At 38.5% G+C, this 21,361-nt stretch overlaps 1 protein-coding gene across 4 annotated transcripts in view; it reads right to left on the minus strand.

Moving 5' to 3' along the window:
* Nucleotides 1–21,361, minus strand: part of THSD7A (thrombospondin type 1 domain containing 7A) — a 2,877,792-nt gene that overhangs the window by 59,367 nt on the left and 2,797,064 nt on the right. For all 4 annotated transcript variants that reach the window (XM_044066751.1, XM_044066750.1, XM_044066748.1 and 1 more), the window contains one exon: nt 9,807–9,902. In XM_044066751.1, coding sequence (XP_043922686.1) covers nt 9,807–9,902 — 96 coding nt within the window. The remainder of the gene's footprint in view (nt 1–9,806; nt 9,903–21,361) is intronic.

Consider the following 21,361-nt stretch of genomic DNA (forward strand, 5'->3'; position numbering starts at 1 on the left):
CAAAATATTTTTGATATTTCATCCTTTTTGTACACACATTTAAGTGGCTTATCAAATATACAATTTAATTTATACAATTTAATTTACAATTGCATGCACAGACTAATGTGCCTGGTATAACATATTTTGCACATAGCAATAGGTTTTGATTACAATGGAGTATTTTCTGTTGTTTATAGTGTAGATGGTGTTCATTTTGAGAATGTAGTTTTTAATAACTGGAAGGTAATTTTGAGTTCATCAGATATGACAAATTAAGTTAGCAATAAACCAATTTACAGTGGGAAAAGCGATCATAATAAAGTACACTTTAGAATTTCCATAAATTGAGTAGTTGGTGTGGAAGAAGTAGACTGGAAAACAGCAAGGCACATCTAAGTGTTTTTTTTTGCAAATAGTTTAGTAATAGTGTCTATATCGCAAGCACGAATGCTTAGGTTGTCGAATATGGCATGATCAACACCTATTAAGCAAACCATGAGTACACCGAACGCTGGAAACTGTGAAATTCGAAATCCTGATTCAGCATAGTTGGCCCTTCTGCGGTGTAGCTCCATAAGGTAATTGTACGATAGTTATGGACCTTACGGTTAGGATGCGGGTTAAGGTAAGTGCATATATAGTAATGTATGTAAGGGTTAGAAGTAGGGTTTGGTTAAATGTATGTGTGTGGATTATTTATTTTGTTTGGGTATAGCTTATTAAGGTAAGTGTACGATAGTTACGGACCTTAGGGTTAGTGTGCGGGTTAAGGTAAGTGCATAGAAAGTAATGTATGTAAGGGTTAGTGTAGGTTTAGAATTAGGGTTTAGGTTAGTGTATGTATGTGGTTTATTTATTTGGTTTGGGTGGGTAGTATGTAGTGAGCGGTGTAGTGGGAAGTATGTTTAGTTTTCGTTAGTGGGTGGAACGGTGTTGGCCAAGCAAAAGTATTCGGTGTTGTGTTTTTCTGTGCTGTGAGGTTTCGATGACTTGTGCGTTCGCTGAATAGGTGTTGATCATGTTGTACAACCTAAGCGTTCACGCATATAATATAGACCCTAGTAATATATGTGATGTACCTATGCTAGTCTTGATGTACTTAGAAAGAACATTTAGAATTTTGGGGAAATGCAACAGTCTCTTTTCAGTGATAGAACAATGTCCTTTCTGTGTTTCTTGCAACTGTTTTATATAGGAAAAATAAATATAAAGCTTATTTTGTCAGTGCATTAATGAGCACATGTGCCCTATTAAAACCAAAAAATTGTAAAGAATATGCTGTTGAAATATTCTTTTTTTGAAAAAGTTTTTATTAGACTTTAAACAAATTAATCATGACAATAACTGTAATTAGAAATCTGTGCGCATAAAAATAACAATATGAACAAAAACAAACAAGAGCAGCTATTTACAACAGTGTCTACTAACAATGAAGATTCTCAAAAAATTTCTATACATTACAATTGATATGAGTATAGCTGTTTTTCTTTATCTAGCAGGTCTTTGAAATTTGTCCATGCATTATAGTAGGAGATTATACTAGTCGATCTTGATTTAATGGTGATAATTTCCATATGACATACTTTGGTTGCAATATTTGTGAATTTTTTGAAATAGGGTGTAGCTTCATTTATCCAATTCTTGGTTATAACTTTCCCCACAATTGATAAAATGGACCATAAAAGAGGGCATTTCATTATTTTAACACAAGCAGGAATAGGGGTATTAAAAAGAGTTAGTGACTTAGATAAAATAAAATTCTCCCCAAATAAAGCCTGTAAAAAAGATTAATGTTATTCCAATAAAGTGTTAAGTACAACACAATCAAAGAACATGTATTGCCAATCTGTTTTAAGTTCCTATTTACATCTCCAACAAACTTGCTTCTTTTTAAACATTAATTCAATTTTATCAGGTGTGAAAAAAGATCTATGCAATAATTTCCAAGTCAAAAAGTTTCCATCTAAGAGAAGAAGTTGTCTGTTTAGAAGATATTACAATAATTTTTTATCTTTTTCATCTGGAGGTATGTTATTAATGTGAGTAAAGTAGTTCCAATAATTATCATTGCAGCTTTTTGTTTCTTTCCTCACCACTCTATATAATTTGAATAAGAGATCCTCTCCCATTCTGTTTTGTTGTATTAATAGCATTAAAAATTCAATTAATTTTGGGTATTAATAGCATTAAAAATTCAATTAATTTTGGGCTAAAATCTCTTACCATTGTTTGCATTAACTTAATTTTACCTACTACATATTTTCTACAAGATTGTACATCCAACCACATATTGTTGCTTAAAATCATACTTATTGATTTAATCAAAAAATGCATTTTTCTTTTATTCATTAATTGAAACCAATATACAAATGTATTTCTTTAAATGTAATCATTGTGTCCAAATTTGAAGTGAAAATATTACTTTGAGTGTATGCTATAGGGAAAAATGTACTTCTACAAATTAAGTTTCTAAAGGTATTTAATGTAGTAGAAATAAAATAAAAGCCATTTGTCTGGGGAGTTCTTTCTGAAAAGTAATATTTCAGCAACCAATATAAACTATTGCATAGTATAACATTATGATTAGAGTTTATGTTATGTTTACATTTTATGAAAAGGCATCCTAGAAACTCCTTCCACTCAGCTGTATAAATATTATTTATCCAAAGACATATTGTTTTATAATTAATGATAAAGAATATAATTCTAGATCTGGTAGTCCAATCCCTCCTGCTGTCCAGTCCCTTATATGATGATTTAAGGCAATTCCTGGTGTGTTGGGGAAGCAAGGAAATTTTAAAAGCAATGAATTAAGCTATTTATTACATGTTTTAGATGGAGGTAAAGATACTGATTGAATAACATATAAGATTTTTGGTAAAATAATCATTTTGATTATAGATAGTCTTTCTTCCATTGTGAAGAAAAAATCTGTTTTACTTATTTTTTAGATTTTTGTACTGATTATTCTGTTAATATAGTTATAATTTATTATATTATTAATGCTATCTATTGTAATTATCCCTAAATAGTTCATTTTTCTCTTTATGTATTTAGTAAATCTATCTTTTATCCTACCAGTATTGGCATTTAATGGTAGTATTTTTGTTTTATTTTTAAAGGAGAGACCAGTTTTTTGGAACCCATCCATTCACTTAAAAACATCAGTAAAGGAACTAACCCTGTCACTCAGTGTCAGAAGAATGTCATCAACAAATAATTGGATATACTGGATTTTAGAAACCAAGTTTGCATTTATGCTCATGCCTATTTATGTCTAAATTTGATCTAATAAAATAAGTAAAAGGTTCCATAATTAGAGTGAAAAGTAGGGGTGAGAGGACATCCTTGCTTAGTTCCCTTCCAAATTTGTACTGAATCAGAAGTAAAAGTACCTATTTTAATGTATGCAAAACGATTGTCATAAAGAAAATGTATAAGATGTGTAAAATTACTTTAACATGCAGGTCTTTCAACCATATTTCTCAACCTCTGACAGCAAGAAATCTGGACATAGCCAAAATAATGGGGGTGGGGGAAATGACCCCAAAACAGGAACACTTTTTAAATATTGCTTTTACAGACTTACAGAGTCGATAGACTAACAGGTTTTGCATTAGCATGAATTTTCTGAAAGATATGAAGTCTGAAACTCCAATCTTGCCATTATTTACTCACTTTGATTTGCCAGTGATTTGCAAGAAAATCACAATTTTATGAGTAATAGGGAAAATTAAGGAACAATATGGACATTCTGTGAAAATCTGGACAGTTGAGAGGTATGCTTTTAACAAGTTTCTGTTCTTTGCTGTAGACACACTATTATTAAAGTGTCTAGGGGTGGTGACCTTTTTAATTGGTTGGATATATCAAAATTATAGTGGTATTTAATAAGTCTCCAGGATCTAATAATAAAACTTTAACTAGAAAAAGCATTTTGAAAGCTGAAATACTTATTAATTTTAACTTTTTAAAATAACCAAATAGTAATAATTTACTTATTTGTAATGTGGTTGGATACTATTAGATCCATTTTAAAATGTAACCTGACTGCTTTAAGGATAAATGTAATGCATTTTGTATGTAACTCATTTCTAATTCAGCCTTTTATGATAAAAGTGCCTACCTAGTTTACAATACTAAATGGATTTTTAAGTTTTTTATTCGTAACACCATGACTAGATTAATTAATTGATGACCTTCCAACCTTTAAATAGGCTGAAGGGCAAGTGTATGATAGTTCTGATGAAGTCCCGAATGTTTTGAGACAAAAGCGCTTAACTGCTTTATTAAAATATTTTATTTTTCATCTCCATCACTGTTGATTGTCCCTTGGCTGGTCTTTAGCCAAGTGTGTGTACTGGTTTGCTATAGTGTCAATAAAGGACAGTGGTATCATTTTAAATTGGTTTTGGTTGTTTTATAATTCTGGTTTTACACTGACTTGGAAGTTTTATTGATGTTGTTCAACACTGTCAAATGAATGACAATCTAGAAGAGGAATGCAAAGGGGAGGGGATTAGTTACTGAGAGTAGCCACATCACTTCACTGTATGTAGCTACTGTCCCATAGATTATCCTATCGGGACCAGACAGTACACCAATGATGCAGCCTTCAAGAACAACATACATTCAGAGAGGGGGTTTGCTCAAATATGTACTCAGGAGATAGAGAGTAATGATGACATATCAGAGTAAGACTGAGTATGTAGTCTTGCACCATTAAATCCAAAAAAGTCAGTAGAGGAAACCGCAACCACGCCAACACTGTAGGCAAAATAAATCATTGAATAAAAAGTTTATCTGATCAAATGCTTTTATAAGTTCCTGATGAAATTCGCTACCATCTAAGATGTTGTTAGGATAATTGAAAATACGAAGTCCCTTAGGGACAATTTTTTTATGTAAACATTCATGTAGGTATAAATTGTCCAATTGTAAAGCCTTATACCTATAGAGTGAAGTCTGTAAAGCAGTCAGTTGTTCAGCAAATGTACTATTCTCCACAATATTAGCTCCGCTCCTTCCATCAGGGTTGAAAATAGGTTTAGCTTGTATCCACTCCTGAAACGTGGATGGTTGTTCGCGATGAATATTAGACTCTTCTTCATTAACTACAGGATGATTTGAGGGTAGCGCTCTTGGTGCAACCCGAAAATCAGTAGATGATGTGCTGGAATCAACTTCTGTGTTTTGGGCTGTACCACCCTGGTTGGGTTCTCTAGGTGGCAAAGAAACTGAAGTAGATCCCGTTGAGGGGTTAGTTTTTGTGCCCTGGTGGTTAGGTTTAAGTGCTTGGCTCAAAGGCATGAGAAGTTCTATTAATTGAGTTAGTTGGCCAGTAAGCTTCCGAATTTTGCCAACCTCTGTCCAAAACATAATATCCGTAGTGTCCATGGATTTGGTCTCCCCCAATCGAGTCGCCATATGAAACACCAAACACAAAAAGTATACTCGACTGACTAAAACACATCAAAAAATCCAAAAAAGTCAGTAGAGGAAACCGCAACCACGCCAACACTGTAGGCGAAATAAATCGCTGAATAAAAAGTTTATCTGATCAAATGCTTTTATAAGTTCCTGATGAAATTCGCTACCATCTAAAACGTTGTTTAGATATTTGAAAATACGAAGTCCCTTAGGGACTATTTTTTAATGTAAACATTCATGTAGGTATAAATTGTCCAATTGTAAAGTCTTATACCTATAGAGTGAAGTCTGTAAAGCAGTCAGTTGTTCAGCGAATGTACTATTCTCCACAATATTAGCTCCGCTCCTTCCATCAGGGTTGAAAATAGGTTTAGCCTGTATCCACTCCTGAAACGTGGATGGTTGTTCGCAATGAATATTAGACTCTTCTTCATTAACTACAGGATGATTTGAGCGTAGCGCTCTTGGTGTAACCCGAAAATCCGTAGATGATGCGCTGGAATCAACTTCCATGTTTGGGGCTGTACCACCCTGGTTGGGTTCTCTAGGTGGCAAAGAAACTGGAGTAGATCCCGTTGAGGGGTTAGCTTTCGTGCCCTGGTGGTTAGGTTTAAGTGCTTGGCTCAAAGGCATGAGAAGTTCTATTAATTGAGTTAATTGGCCAGTAAGCTTCCGAATTTCACCAACCTCACTCTGAAACATAATATCCGTAGTGTCTGTGGATTTGGTCTCCCCCAATCGAGTCGCCATATGAAACACCAAACACAAAAAGTATACTCGACTGATAAAACACACCAAAAAATCCAAAAAAGTCAGTAGAGGAAACCGCAACCACGCCAACACTGTAGGCGAAATAAATCACTGAATAAAAAGGTTATCTGATCAAATGCTTTTAAAGGTTCCTGATGAAATTCGCTACCATCTAAAACGTTGTTAGGATATTTGAAAATATGAAGTCCCTTAGGGACTATTTTTTTATGTAAACATTCATGTAGGTATAAATTGTCCAATTGTAAAGTCTTATACCTATAGAGTGAAGTCTGTAAAGCAGTCAGTTGTTCAGCGAATGTACTATTCTCCACAATATTAGCTCCGCTCCTTCCATCAGGGTTGAAAATAGGTTTAGCCTGTATCCACTCCTGAAACGTGGATGGTTGTTCGCGATGAATATTAGACTCTTCTTCATTAACTACAGGATGATTTGAGCGTAGCGCTCTTGGTGTAACCCGAAAATCAGTAGATGATGCGCTGGAATCAACTTCCGTGTTTCGGGCTGTACCACCCTGGTTGGGTTCTCTAGGTGGCAAAGAAACTGGAGTAGATCCCGTTGAGGGGTTAGCTTTCATGCCCTGGTGGTTAGGTTTAAGTGCTTGGCTCAAAGGCATGAGAAGTTCTATTAATTGAGTTGGTTGGCCAGTAAGCTTCCGAATTTCACCAACCTCTGTCTGAAACATAATATCCGTAGTGTCCGTGGATTTGGTCTCCCCCAATCGAGTCGCCATATGAAACACCAAACACAAAAAGTATACTCGACTGACTAAAACACACCAAAACATCCAAAAAAGTCAGTAGAGGAAACCGCAACCACGCCAACACTGTAGGCGAAATAAATCGCTGAATAAAAAGTTTATCTGATCAAAAGCTTTTATAAGTTCCTGATGAAATTCGCTACCATCTAAAACGTTGTTAGGATATTTGAAAATACGAAGTCCCTTAGGGACTATTTTTTTATGTAAACATTCATGTAGGTATAAATTGTCCAATTGTAAAGTCTTATACCTATAGAGTGAAGTCTGTAAAGCAGTCAGTTGTTCAGCGAATGTACTATTCTCCACAATATTAGCTCCGCTCCTTCCATCAGGGTTGAAAATAGGTTTAGCCTGTATCCACTCCTGAAACGTGGATGGTTGTTCGTGATGAACATTAGACTCTTCTTCATTAACTACAGGATGATTTGAGCGTAGCGCTCTTGGTGTAACCCGAAAATCAGTAGATGATGCGCTGGAATCAACTTCCGTGTTTCGGGCTGTACCACCCTGGTTGGGTTCTCTAGGTGGCAAAGAAACTGGAGTAGATCCCGTTGAGGGGTTAGCTTTCGTGCCCTGGTGGTTAGGTTTAAGTGCTTGGCTCAAAGGCATGAGAAGTTCTATTAATTGAGTTAGTTGGCCAGTAAGCTTCCGAATTTCACCAACCTCTGTCCGAAACATAATATCCATAGTGTCCGTGGATTTGGACTCCCCCAATCGAGTCGCCATATGAAACACCAAACACATAAAGTATACTCGACTGACTAAAACACACCAAAACATCCAAAAAAGTCAGTAGAGGAAACCGCAACCACGCCAACACTGTAGGCGAAATAAATCGCTGAATAAAAAGTTTATCTGATCAAATGCTTTTATAAGTTCCTGATAAAATTTGCTACCATCTAAAATGTTGTTAGGATATTTGAAAATATGAAGTCCCTTAGGGACTGTACCACCCTTGTTGGGTTCTCTAGGTGGCAAAGAAACTGGAGTAGATCCCGTTGACGGGTTAGCTTTCGTGCCTTGGTGGTTAGGTTTAAGTGCTTTAAAGTGCTTTTAAGTGTTTTTGTCTTGCACCATTGTGTTCACAGTTTACTATTATTTTGCCGAATTAAACAATGGAGAATTGCTACTAATTCGAAACAAAAACATGAAATGTATAATGTTGAACACAAATAAAGTTGAACTCTGAAGTGGTGAATGTTCAAATTCAACATAATTCAAACATTCACCACACTTCCGGGAACAGTATTACTAAGAATTGCACAGTAAAAAATGTGTTTGCAGGAGGGCAAACCCCCCAGCACCCCCATGTGGGGGGATGTGCCCCCCACCCCCTGCTACTTAAATATACAAACTCCGGGTTCACACTATATCGAGGAAAAGGGTACATTTCCCGATCTCCACTATAATGCGATTTGCATCACAAAGTCAAACCTTGCAACAGTGAATTCTGTATTGCATTTGCTGTTGTAAGGTTCAACATTGTGGCATTCAATTTTTCATTGCACAAAATGGCACAAAATGATGTACAGCCATGTTCACATCTTTGCGAGCTGGTCAGAAGTTTGGTATACAGATATAATGTGTATCAGCCATGTTCCACTGTATATGAATAATTATGAACACAGCCCCAAGACATTTACTGGAACTATAAATTAGTATATTTTATATAGCTTTGATATCCAGTGTTACTGTGTTGCCTTCATGCCAACTGTCATGAATAAAATGAATCAAGTGCCCTAGCCCAATCTTGCATTTACTAAAATGACAAATAAATATATAATGACATGTGAAAAAAAAGAGAGTTTTGTGTGAAAGTTAATATCCTAAATCGTTTGCTTAAAATTTTCACCTTAAAGGTAGCAGGCCTCCAAAATGTTCACTTGTCTAGCTGTTAATAATAAGGACACTGCAGGTAAAATGGAAGACATGATTATGATTTTTGTGCATCCCACACCTGCTGGTAATTATCTCTTTTTCTATGGCTGCACTGATTTTCTCTCCATCTTCATTTTGATTATGATGTATGAACCTGCTTATCCACAGATCTCTCTAGTATCTCCTTAAAGTCACAGCTGTCAGACTGAAACCTTAGATGCTTCTGTATTCTTGAATTGGTGCCATATTGCTTGTCCTTCTGTTATATGCAAGATCTGTTCTGTACACACTGAATATTCCATTTATTTATCTTTGTTTACTAGGAAAGTGTGACTGGGATAAAACCCATTTTCCACAGAGGCTCAGGGGAAAAAAGCTCCACATTTTTAACATATCAGTTACATGTTATCAGAAGGAATACAAAATATAGATCAATGTACATAAGTGATGGAAACAAAATTGCAATAGCTTACATAAACATCATTTAGGAACAGAGTATGCACAAAGCTTGCATAGGTATATACAATGATTATCATTTGTTAGAAACAGGGACAGGCTTGCATACAGCAAAGAGAGATATAACACTGAAAAAAGATACTGTAACACCACCTGCAATTTTTAGTAATTAAAATAACGAAAAGAACAGGCAGCTTAACTGTGGAGATATTATAAAGGGGGAAAGTGGTTAATAATGAAATACAGTGCGATATGTTAGTAAATTGTCACATTTAAGATTGAGAAGTAAAGTAAATAGGAAAATGAGAATGGTTAGGGATTCTTTGATTGTTATAAGGAGTATTAGTTTTGAATAGATGAGGAGAGAGAGTGATGAAACTGTGACAATGAATAAGCTGCTTCAAAGTTTAAAGTAAGAAATAGACTGGTGTGCATGTGCCCATGACAAACAATTAACAAATCAAGCTTTATGTTTATCTTACTGTTAACTACACTTACTATACCTACATAAACAATACTGCATATTCCTACCTGTAACATTTAGCCCATCCGATCGCTGACACCAGACCATCCGTGAAGATCCTTTCCATGGGCTAGTCATCCACTTGTACTCGTAACATTGCCCATCTGTTGAAAATATTCAAAATCCTTAATCAGACATTTAAATTTAATATGAAAACTATGGGCATTTTATTACCACCTCAGTGTTTCTCTGTTCAAAGTATTGTAAATAAATAAACAAAGGTATACACATGCACAAGTTCTTATACACACACACACACACACACACATATATATATATATATATATATATATATATATATATATATATATATATATACACACACACACACACACACACACACACACACACATATATATATATATATATATATATATATATATATATATATATATACACACACACACACACACACACACACATATATATATATATATATATATATATATATATATATATACATATATATATATATATATATATATATATAAATATATATATATACACACACACACACACACACATATATATATATATATATATATATATATATAAATATATATATATATATATATATATATATATATATATATATACACACACACACACACACACACACACACATCCTGCAATCGTGATAGTTTTCTACTGATAAAGTACTTGAAGCAAAGGTGTAGAAGCATGGAAAACTGATATTAGAAAGGAAAGAAAGACATGGAGAAAGAAAGTAAACAATAAAGGAAGAAAAGAAAGAACAGGAAGGAATGCTTTGATATATAGCTGAAGACAGTCTTTGCTTCACATTATTTTCTCCTTTCCCGTTGATTCTGATACTCCTTGAGGTATGCCATTTTGTTCAAATGGGTGTAGGGATATCAAAGATAGTATTTATTCTCCATAACAGATGAAACAGCACAAAATACTATTTTATGTTTGCATACACAAGCAAGACATTGATTTGGTAGAAGTATCCCTTTTAGTTTCTAATAGTTTCACATTGTGTCTATCAGTGTGAGTTGCTGTTGCTGTAATTAGTCTGCCTTGAAGCTAGTGGTCTGACACTTTATCAGTAATGCACACTTTAAATAAATGTGCCCCACTTAAAAGCAGTCAGCCACTGCTGAGTCCCTCTTAGTCATAACAATATGCTTACAAATCAAAGGAAGGACAAGGAATAAGAAGTTTTAATGCTATCATATTGCTATTGTCTGTGCATGATTTTGTTCATGCTCTCAGCTGTAGTTTGCATATACAAACTTAATTTTATCATAATGATGTTCTACAATTAAACACATTATGAAGAAATCTGAATTTGAATAAGGTGATTCAAAACATATTTGTACCTAATTCAAAAGAATAATATAATATGGCAACTTAAGTATCATTTTAACTTCAAATTAGCAACACATCAAAATATTAAACCCAGGATTACATCACTTAAAGCAGATATGCATATTTCATGTCTCACCTAAAAAGTTTATTTTGCATTGCAAGCATGAAAGTATACTCCAAGCATTTTCCTTAAACTCTAGATATAGGGTAACAGAATAAACATGTTGAAATGTGCACTTAAGAGCTGGATACATCTACTGTTGTATTTTTTTTCTGAGAAATGCCACTTTGCTACATAAGCAGTTTATAATATATTCAGCAGATCTTACTATATATCCAAATAATAGAGTGCCTCATACACATGATGTGTTTCATTTATAACCCAGAATGAATTTTTCAACTAAAAAGGAAATTTCATTCTCAATTTGCAAAATTAGATTCCACCCAAAAAAAAAAAAGATTCTTAAATCTAGTCTGCAGCTGCATGAATACATTATGTGTGCTGTTTTAGTATAACTAAGGCCTGAAGAATCAAAGTAAGGTCCCAAGGAGGGACATGATTCTTAACTGGAGGACGCAAAAGAAAGGTGCCTTTAAGAAAAGCCTTACACAATCTAAAAGAGGCCGGCCAGGGCATTCATGTTCTCACTGACATGAAAATTTGAAATAGCTGCCAGTTGCACTTTCACAGTGGAAGAACTGGCCCCTTGTTGAAAAATGCTGGCTAAAAAATCCAGTACCGCAAATACAGGGGCCGTAAAAGGATCCAGCTTTCTCTGAAATGCCCAAGTAGAAAATCGTTTCCATTTACTGTGGTAAATCTTCCTAGTGGAAGACTTATGAGCCACCATTAGAATAGTTTTCACTGAAGATGAAAGACTGAGAGTCCTGGCAATTAAGGGAGCTGGAGCAATCAAGTTGTCAGCTTGAAGCTGTCCAAGCTGGGCAGACAGGTGCCCGAAGGATGAGAAATGAGATCCGGGCAGGGATCTAGAATCCAAGGAGGAGCTTGAACATAAGACCTGAGGAAGGGGGACCAAACCTGACGAAGCCAGAATGGGGCAATGAGGATCACCTTGCACCCCAGATGGCAAGCCTTCTGAAGAAACTTCAGAGTGAGTCGTAACGGGGGATAAGCATACAGAAGCCCGGGAGGCCAAGCATGGACTAGAGCATCTCTGGGGGGGGTCCCCTGGTGAGGGAATCAGAGCGAAGAACTTGCTGCACTTTGTGTTGGAAGGAGATGTGATGAGATCGCAGCAAGGCTGTCCCCATGCAAGGAAGATCTCCTCCACTACTGACTGCTTCAGAGACCACTCATATGGCATTAGAATAGCCCAACTCAATTTGTCCGCTAAAATGTTGGAGCATCCCAGGATGTGCATTGCAATCAGAAACCGACTGGTGGAGATCGCCCACTCCCAAACTCTCATGGCCTCGTGACACAGAGGGTAAGATTGGGTTCCTCAATGTTTATTGATGTACCAGACAACAGACATGTTGTCCGACTGAATTGTAATAGTTCCCAGATGAAGAACAGTATGGAAGGCCTCAAACGCTAAAAGCACTGGTCTCATCTCCAGTACATTGATGTGCAATCTGGTCTCAATCTGGGACCACGTGCCTTGGACTGTCCTCCCCAGATAATGCCCTCCCACCTGAGCTGGGAGGCATTTGTGGTCACTGTGGCTTGGGCTGTGGATGGAACAAAGGGGCATCCCGCTACAATCTCCGGAAACTGGGCCCAGCAGGGAAGTGATGCTCTGAAGGCTTTGCTGATGTGAATTGGGTATTCCATGGAGAGATACACCCAAGACCATTGTATGGCTAGACTCCATTGTAGAACATGCATGTGAAGACATGTGCAGGGGATGATAGAAATTGTGGCAGCCATAGAACCTAAGGCTCTGAGAACATCTGCCACCTTCGGCAACCTGGGGCCAAGAATCAGTGATACATGAGCCCTTAGACTCTGGACCCTATCTGGAGTTAGGAAGACTTTCAGTTGAAGGGTGTCTAGCCATGCCCCGATAAAGTCCAAGATCTGTACCGGATTCAAGAGTGACTTGGGAACATTGACCGTAATCCCTAACAGGGCTGCAAGACATAGGAAGATGTCTCTGGCTTGGCAAAGAAGATGCTTGGTGGAAGCAGAGAGGAGTCAATCGTCTAGGTAAGGGAATACCTGAATTCCCTGAAGCCTCAGGTGAGCCGCTATGACTGCCATTACCTTGGTGAACACCCTGGGGGCTGTGGTGAGACCAAAGTGTAGGGCTCGGAACTGGAAATGAATGGCTCCCAGCCAGAAGCAAAGGAATCTCCTGGAGCTCCTGTGTATCTTGATATGGTAGTAAGCGTCCTGGAGATCTATCGAGCACAACCAGTCACATTCTCAAAGATAAGGTAGGATGGACTGCAGGGTGACCATCCGGAATTTCTGTTTGGTGACAGCCAAGTTTAAGGCTGACAGGTCCAAAATGGTTCTGAAGTCCCCCATCTTTTTTGACACTAAAAAGAACCTGGAGTAAACACCTGACCCGGATTGATTGGGGGGGAACCGGTTCGATGGCTCATTTTTTAAGCATTTTGGAAACCTCTAGTGCTGCTGTCTCCCTTTGAGCAGGTGGGACATCTGGGAAGAGCTTTGGTTGAATTGGAGGGGCAACAAATGGGATGATGTAACCTTTGGATATTATTTGAAGCACCCAACAATCTGCAGGTATGGACTCCCATGCCATTGGGTGCAATGATAATCTTCCCCCGACTGCCTCCAGAGTAGGACAGTCGGGCAACCCCTCAGGGCTGCTGTGCAGGCCTGTCCGAGAACAGCTCCCTAGACTCAAATTTCCTTGGGACCTCTCTACCTCTGGGCTGGTGTCTGTCATGTCCCCCTCTGCCTCTAGGGGATGAGTTTTCCGGAGAGTTCCAGGAAAACTGTGATTTCCTGAACCACATCTTCTTTTGCCCTCTCTGATTCTGGGAAAAGGATCTTTGAGGGCTAGAGAAGTGGATTCTGATGGCAGACAAAGTCTTCCCGTCTTTCTCTCTCTGGACAAGGGTGTTACGGACGGTCTTCCCAAAGAGAGAAGAACCATCGAAGGGAGCATTCGTAAAAGACGCCTTGAAGGGGTCCACAAACTGACACAGTCTGAGCCAAGCATGTCACCTCATAGCAATGCCAATCCCAGCCATCCTAGCTGCTCCTTCCGTAGCATGAGAAAGGAGGCACATAGATGTGTTTGACACTGATTTCAGAGTAGACATCTTCGCAGAGAACAGACACTTGTCCTCCTGTGACAAAGACTCTGGGGGCAACTCAACTAACTCTGTGACTAGGTCTCACTGCAGTTGTATGATGTGTGCCAAGTAGTTCAGAGCCTGGATGGAAAAATTCTCTGAAGAGTACACTCACTTCCCAAATCGATCCACCATCCTGGATTCCTTATCCGGAGTGTGGACTGAGGAACTTTCTTGAGCCAGTTTCCTCTTGGTGGCTGCTGCAACCACCATAGCATCCACAGGGGATCCTTTATACCATGCCTGTCTGTCAGAGGGTGGAGAGAGAATTGTGTCTAGGCACCTAGGTATCGGCTCCATGGTGTTAGGCTCTTTCCATGCCTCGTGGTGATAAGATCCACTAAAGAATCCACCGGCGGGGACACCCAGGAAGTAGATGGGCCCATGCCAAAAGCCTCCAGGAACACTTATTTATACATAGAAGGTTTTGGGGCTGACCAACTTCCCATCTGGTGGCGGATCTCCATTATGTCTCCAAAGGAGATATCCTCGGGTGGTGACCTGGGGGAACATTCTCCTTCATCTAAATCAGTGTCTTCGGTAATGGACTCAGGGGAGTCCAAGTGCCTCCTTTTGCATGTGTGCTTATGATGCCCATCCTCAGTGGGACTCCCTGAAGAGGGTTCGTGAGCCGTGGGGGGTTCCTCCAGGAGAACTGCCTGGGGCTCCTCTAGCATGGGCTATCTCTCTGAGACAAGATGAAGGGAGTCGCAACTGAATCTGAGGGAGTCTGAGCGGAATCCAAGGGAATAGGCTGGTGTCTCGATCCTTGGGAGAGAACCCTCTCCACCACGTTGAAAGTCGAGGGAGAGCACACCTCTGTAGAGCCCAACAAGGAGGAAGCTCTCCTCAGGTCCACTGTGAGGATCGGAGCCAATGCTAGGGTAGCCAGAGCTCCGAAGGAACTGCTTGGATCCGACAAAGTCAGAGCCGAAGACACATTTATCCCCTCGGGTCTGACTCCCTGTCCTCGGCCCTGAAGGCTGCTCGGATCTGAGCTAGTCAGATTCAAGGAACTCAAGGTATTCACCAAAGTCAAGGTTGGAGGAACCATCGGCAGTGAATCCCCAGCTCTGAAGATCCTCGGATCCATGTACCCCAAAACCAAAGGCCGGATCGGGGAAGGAGAAATCCAGTGGAAGAATGGCATGGAGGTCCCCCCTCCAGAGGGAAAGGTGCCTGGCAAGACTCCCATCTGGATTTAGGTCCGAATGAATCTCATCATCCTGCCCATATTCATTTCAGAAATACTCCAAGTCAAGCAAGGGGAAACGACCGACTCGGACCTGGCTGGTTGCTGGGAGGATCTAGAAGAAGGCCTCAGCTCCATCAGCTCTGGGAAAAAAACAGGTCTCAAAACCTTAGAAGGCAGGCTAGGGAAGGAATCCCGATCTGGAGACCTCTTATGGGGCCTATCCCCTTTCTTCTCCTTGTCTCTCCCTCTCTCTGCATCCTTGAGTCTGTTGTCTCTCCCTTTGGCAACATCTCCTTCAGCAGGTCTAGCGGGAGGGTGAGTGCCAGCATGAGGGGGGGTTGGGTGGGAGATGTAGTAGAAGAAGCTGAGGCCGAGACCATTGATGAGTCCAAGAATGATGCTGCTAGCAGGCCTTTCACCACAGGTTTGGCATTTCTGTCTCTAGGGGACCTAGGATTGAACCCTGCACAAATGTTGCATTGGTCGAACCAATGTGCAATGCCCAAGCAAACAACACACAGAGTGTGGCCATCCGCTAGTGAAAGCTTATGGCCACACTCTGTGCATTTTTTAAAGGTGGGTTTAGGTTGTTCAGTCATCCCACAAAGGGACAAACAAACCACACCCAGTCACCCAAACAAACTACCTGACCATGCACACACTAAGGAAGGGAAGGCCTACACAAAACTACCACACAATAAATATATACTTCTTTTTTTTTTTTTTGACAAAAAAATCGACAAACTAGCGTAGGGGGAGGAAAAGGGAAACTAATTGAGGAAACTCATTAGAACAACCCCAAAAACACTTACAGTACCACTGAAAGCTCAGAGCTGTGGAGATCACAATGCGGATGCATGAAGCAGCAAACGTGATCTGGGGGAAGGCAGTAGATGGTGGTGTGTTATGGGTAAGGGGAGGAGCTTGGAGCTCGGAGCAGATGCTTGTAAAGTTGCTGGATCAGATCCAATATGGATCTGAATACCCACAGGTTGAAGATAAAATAAGTTAACTACTTCAGATCTGATATTAGAAAGGAAAGAAAGACATGGAAAAAGAAAGAGAAAGAAAGTAAACAATAAAGGAAGGAAAGAAAGAACAGGAAGGAATGCTTTGATATATAGCTGAAGACAGTCTTTGCTTCACATTATTTTCTCCTTTCCCGTTGATTCTGATACTCCTTGAGGTATGCCATTTTGTTCAACAGGGTGTAGGGATATCAAAGATAATATTTATTCTCCATAACAGATGAAACAGCACAAAATACTATTTTATGTTTGCATACACAAGCAAGACATTGATTTGGTAGAAGTATCCCTTTTAGTTTCTAATAGTTTCACATTGTGTCTATCAGTGTGAGTTGCTGTTGCTGTAATTAGTCTGCCTTGAAGCTAGTGGTCTGACACTTTATCAGTAATGCACACTGGAAATAAATGTGCCCCACTTAAAAGTACTCAGCCACTGCTGAGTCCCTCTTAGTCATAACAATATGCTTACAAATCAAAGGAAGGACAAGGAATAAAAAGTTTTAATGCTATTTTTTATTTTACATTTGTTGACCGGGAAAGTCCGACTAGGTTCCATAGATCCTGTTTTCAGTGGAGACCCAGGGAGAAATGCTCCAGAAGCATGTCTTTAGAATGTGGGGGGAAACCAGAGTAGCCAGAGGAAACCCACACGAACGCAGGGAGAACATGCAAACTCCACACAGAAGGCACCCCAGCTGAGAATCGAACCAGAGAACCTCTTGCTGTGAGGCAACAGCATTAACCGCTGCACCACTGCGCTGCCCAATGCTATCATATTGCTATTGTCTGTGCGTGATTTTGTTCATGCTCTTAGCTGTTGTTTGCATATACAAACTTAATTTTACCATAATGATGTTCTACAATTAAACACATTATGAAGAAATCTGAATATGAATAAGGAGATTCAAAATATATTTGTACCTAATTCAAAAGAATAATATAATGTGGCAACTTAAGGATCATTTTAACTTCAAATTAGCAACACATCAAAATATTAAACCCAGGATTACATCACTTAAAGCAGATACTCATATGTTATGTCTCACCTAAAAAGTTTATTTTGCACTGCAAGCATGAAAGTATACTCCAAGCATTTTCCTTAAACTCTAGATATAGGGTAATAGAATAAACATGTTGAAATGTGCAGTTAAGAGCTGGATACATCTACTGTTGTAATTTTTTTTTTTTTTTTGAAAAATGCCACTTTGCTATGTATGCAGTTTATAATATATTCAGCAGATATTACTATATATCCAAATAATGGAGTGCCTCATACACATGATGTGTTTCATTTATAACCCAGAATGAATTTTGGCAACTCAAAAGGAAATTTCATTCTCAATTTGCAAAATTAGTTTCCACCCAAAAAAAAAAAGATTCTTAAATCTAGTCTGCAGGCAGCTGCATGAATACATTATGTGTGCTGTGTTTAGTATGTTTTTCTGTCACTATCATGATTCATGAACACAGATACTAGGAATGGAAAGCGACACACAGATGGCCTCCAGTATATACAGACTGTATAATGATGCACATAATAAGATTAGTATATGCACCAGTGGAGCACCAGGAAACAGCTACAACAGTTGGTCTCACACACGCACACACGCACACAAACACACACACACACACACACACACACACACACACACACACACGCACACACACGCACACAAACACACAAACATATACTGCACAGTAGTAGATGTTCCCTCTGCAAGTCTGTGTGTGTGTATATGTGTCTGTTTGCGTGTGTGTATATATGTGTGTCTGCACGTGTGGTAATATTTGCCTGTACCAAATAGCTTAGCATGCACCTTTTTGCTAAAGAACAGATGTTTTCACTTTTCACTGATGCTGTTGTTTGGCTATGTCATACTGATTAACAGAGCAGTATAAAAGGATGCTGTCATCTTCTACACATGTGACAACTGTTGCCAAACAATTCTGGTCCTACAGTACATGAGAATAGGATAGGACCATACATGATTGTCAATCTTTGTATGAATTGCAGAGTATGTCTGGGGGTAATTTGCATGGTTACTCTGTGCACAGACTAGTATGACTACACAATGGGATATGTCTCTACACAAGAATTATCTTTTGTATAGCAGTGACTATGAACTGCAAAGGATTTTCATATGTCTGCATTGTATACCAGCCTTAACCTTTTAGGAACTATGCTTATGAATCCTGTCCAATATCTTATAATGTATTCTTTGTGTACTATTACTATGTTGTGCTAAGTTTTTCAGATAAAAATATTAAAAAACATCAGGATCATACATTATCATTTAATATGGAAGACTGGCTCTTCAGCTTTGCCAGTATGCAGTATTTTTCATCCAAAACATACAAGCTACCCATTTTAGTGTACCTTATGAATCATCAGCCCTCCTTAATTATATTTAAATAAAAGGTCTTACTTATACCCCAAGAGCTAATGTTATTATCTAAAAATCACACCGTGGAATGCCTGAAAACATTCACTATTTAAGCTGATGAGGCAGAATCTCACAAGGATCAAATTTATATTCTAGTCAAAACTATAAAAATTTATAGAGCTATGCGTTTGTGTGTCATTTAATGAATGCAGCCTTGCAACATGAGGAAGTCTCATTAATTCAACTTGAATCTTAAATCACAGCTACATAGAAAGTCATCCTCCTCCCCAGATGGAAAAGATCAACAGCAATTACTTCTAAGACTTGCCCTGCTAAGAAAAACAATCAGAAATAAGCTCAAATCTTATTAAAATGTAATCATACTTTCAAATATAGTGCTGTTGAATGAAAAGATGGCCACCATTAGGAAGTAGCCTGTCTCAGCTACGAATGGCAGTGTGCATTTTTTTCTTTTCTTTTTTTTTAATCAGTGTCACATTTATGTGCAAAAAAAAAAAAAAAAGACTAAATTATTCCATAAAACATCAAAATCATAATACAGTGTTTACAGAACTGACTGGAGATGTGACAATGAAGCTCCCAGGTTGTACTTTGGATAACTACATTAACTCATTTGTAGCCCTGCTAGTGGGGGATGGTGGCACAGAATATCAGAGTGCCACAAAAGTCAGTTATCTGAGACAAAAGTTCTGGAAAATACATTTGGAGATGCGGAGTCGGCTGTGGGTCATTGTATTAAGAAGATTTTTTATACTTTAAGGATGTAGGTAAAACACCTTAGAAAAAGGGCAGAGGATTCTGACAGCTGGTCTTATCATTCTAACCTGCGCATAATAGGAAATTCTATATCAGTGCAAGATGTTGGAAAAATGTTTGTAAACTGGGCTAGAGCACTAATCAACATCATGGACCCAATTTAGGCTCAGTCTAGGAGCACTATGTGGTTAACAGACTTGCTGAGGTTCACACAGTAAGCAAGTGGGGTTGTAGAATCAAACCAAAGCCTGCTGAAGGGTACAAGTATATCAGAACTTATCTTAACTGCTACACCAAATTGTCAGACTAGATAGATTATTTATAAAAGAGCTGCTAGGAATGATTGGACTACCTAAGTATCATACCTGGACATTGCCATGGATCATGTTCACAGAGAGGGCAGAAATCCTAGCAATCATGCTTAATGAAAACATCTTTAATGTTGCATTTTTACAGAGCTAAAGAATGCCTTCTGGAAGAATGCCAGAGAGTAATGGAGGTCAATGACTGGACAATCAAGATTTTGTGAGACTAATTTATGGATGCTTATAAAATGGGGCCTGCTTGCCGGCCTCTCATATATGAGCAAAAGCAGTTTAGGCTTAACCATTGCTGGGATATACAGCAGCCCTGGCCATGTTACCTTAGGACAGAAGGAATATAGCATGTTTAAATATGCTTTTGAACCAGATGAAAAGTATTAGCAACTTAGGTGGACCTTAAATCAGTGAGATGGGAGCGTGGGTCATACAGCAGAAGTTGTAAAATAGCACAATAAGTGCTTTTGTCCATCAAATTAGATTTTGTCACCAACTAAATTCCTTAAAAGAAAGGAATGGGAAATGTATCTAAGGCATAAGAGCCATTAATGAAGCATTCCTACAGGTATGCTCCCAGGCAGGTAATCCAATGAGTCACGAGGTGGAAATGCAACACTGACAGATTGACAGACAGACAAAGAGACTGAAAAGGGAGAGGGCTGATTGTTACAGCTCAGGAGGGGAATGCCAAGAGAATGTAAGTGGAACAGTGGTACTGACAGCAACAAGCAACCCTGTAGTGGTGGGCGGTGATATAAACATTTAGGCTAGAGCCGAGAAGATCACTTTTAATAGAAGATGAAGCAAAAGGAATAGTATAGTCAGAATAAGTGATAAGATGTGAGACTGCCACAGTAGTGTGTCTGATTCTGATGGTGATGCTTACTGACATTGTGAACCTGAAAATATTTATTTATTTATTTTATTTATTTATTTTACAATAAAGAGAGAGGAATATACTGGTTTTGATAATTAATACATAGTACAAAAGAGATAAATGAACAGAGAACTACTGCTCTTTACTAAAGACTATACGTAGGTACAATAAGATTAATGCACTTGATAAACATTTAAGGTTTAGTCAGAAAGAGATAGAGGAGGAAGCTAGAGGAAAACATGGAGGAGACGCGGGTTCCGGAGGGGTGGTGGGTTTAGTCTGGTTGGGAGCATACAGAGAGCCTGTTTTTTAAAAGTGGGTTAGATTTTTTTTGAATTTTTGCAAGAGGTGAT

This window comes from Protopterus annectens, chromosome 3.part1 (genome assembly GCF_019279795.1).
Source record: "Protopterus annectens isolate FY-2018-M chromosome 3.part1, PAN1.0, whole genome shotgun sequence".
NCBI lineage: Eukaryota > Metazoa > Chordata > Ceratodontiformes > Protopteridae > Protopterus > Protopterus annectens.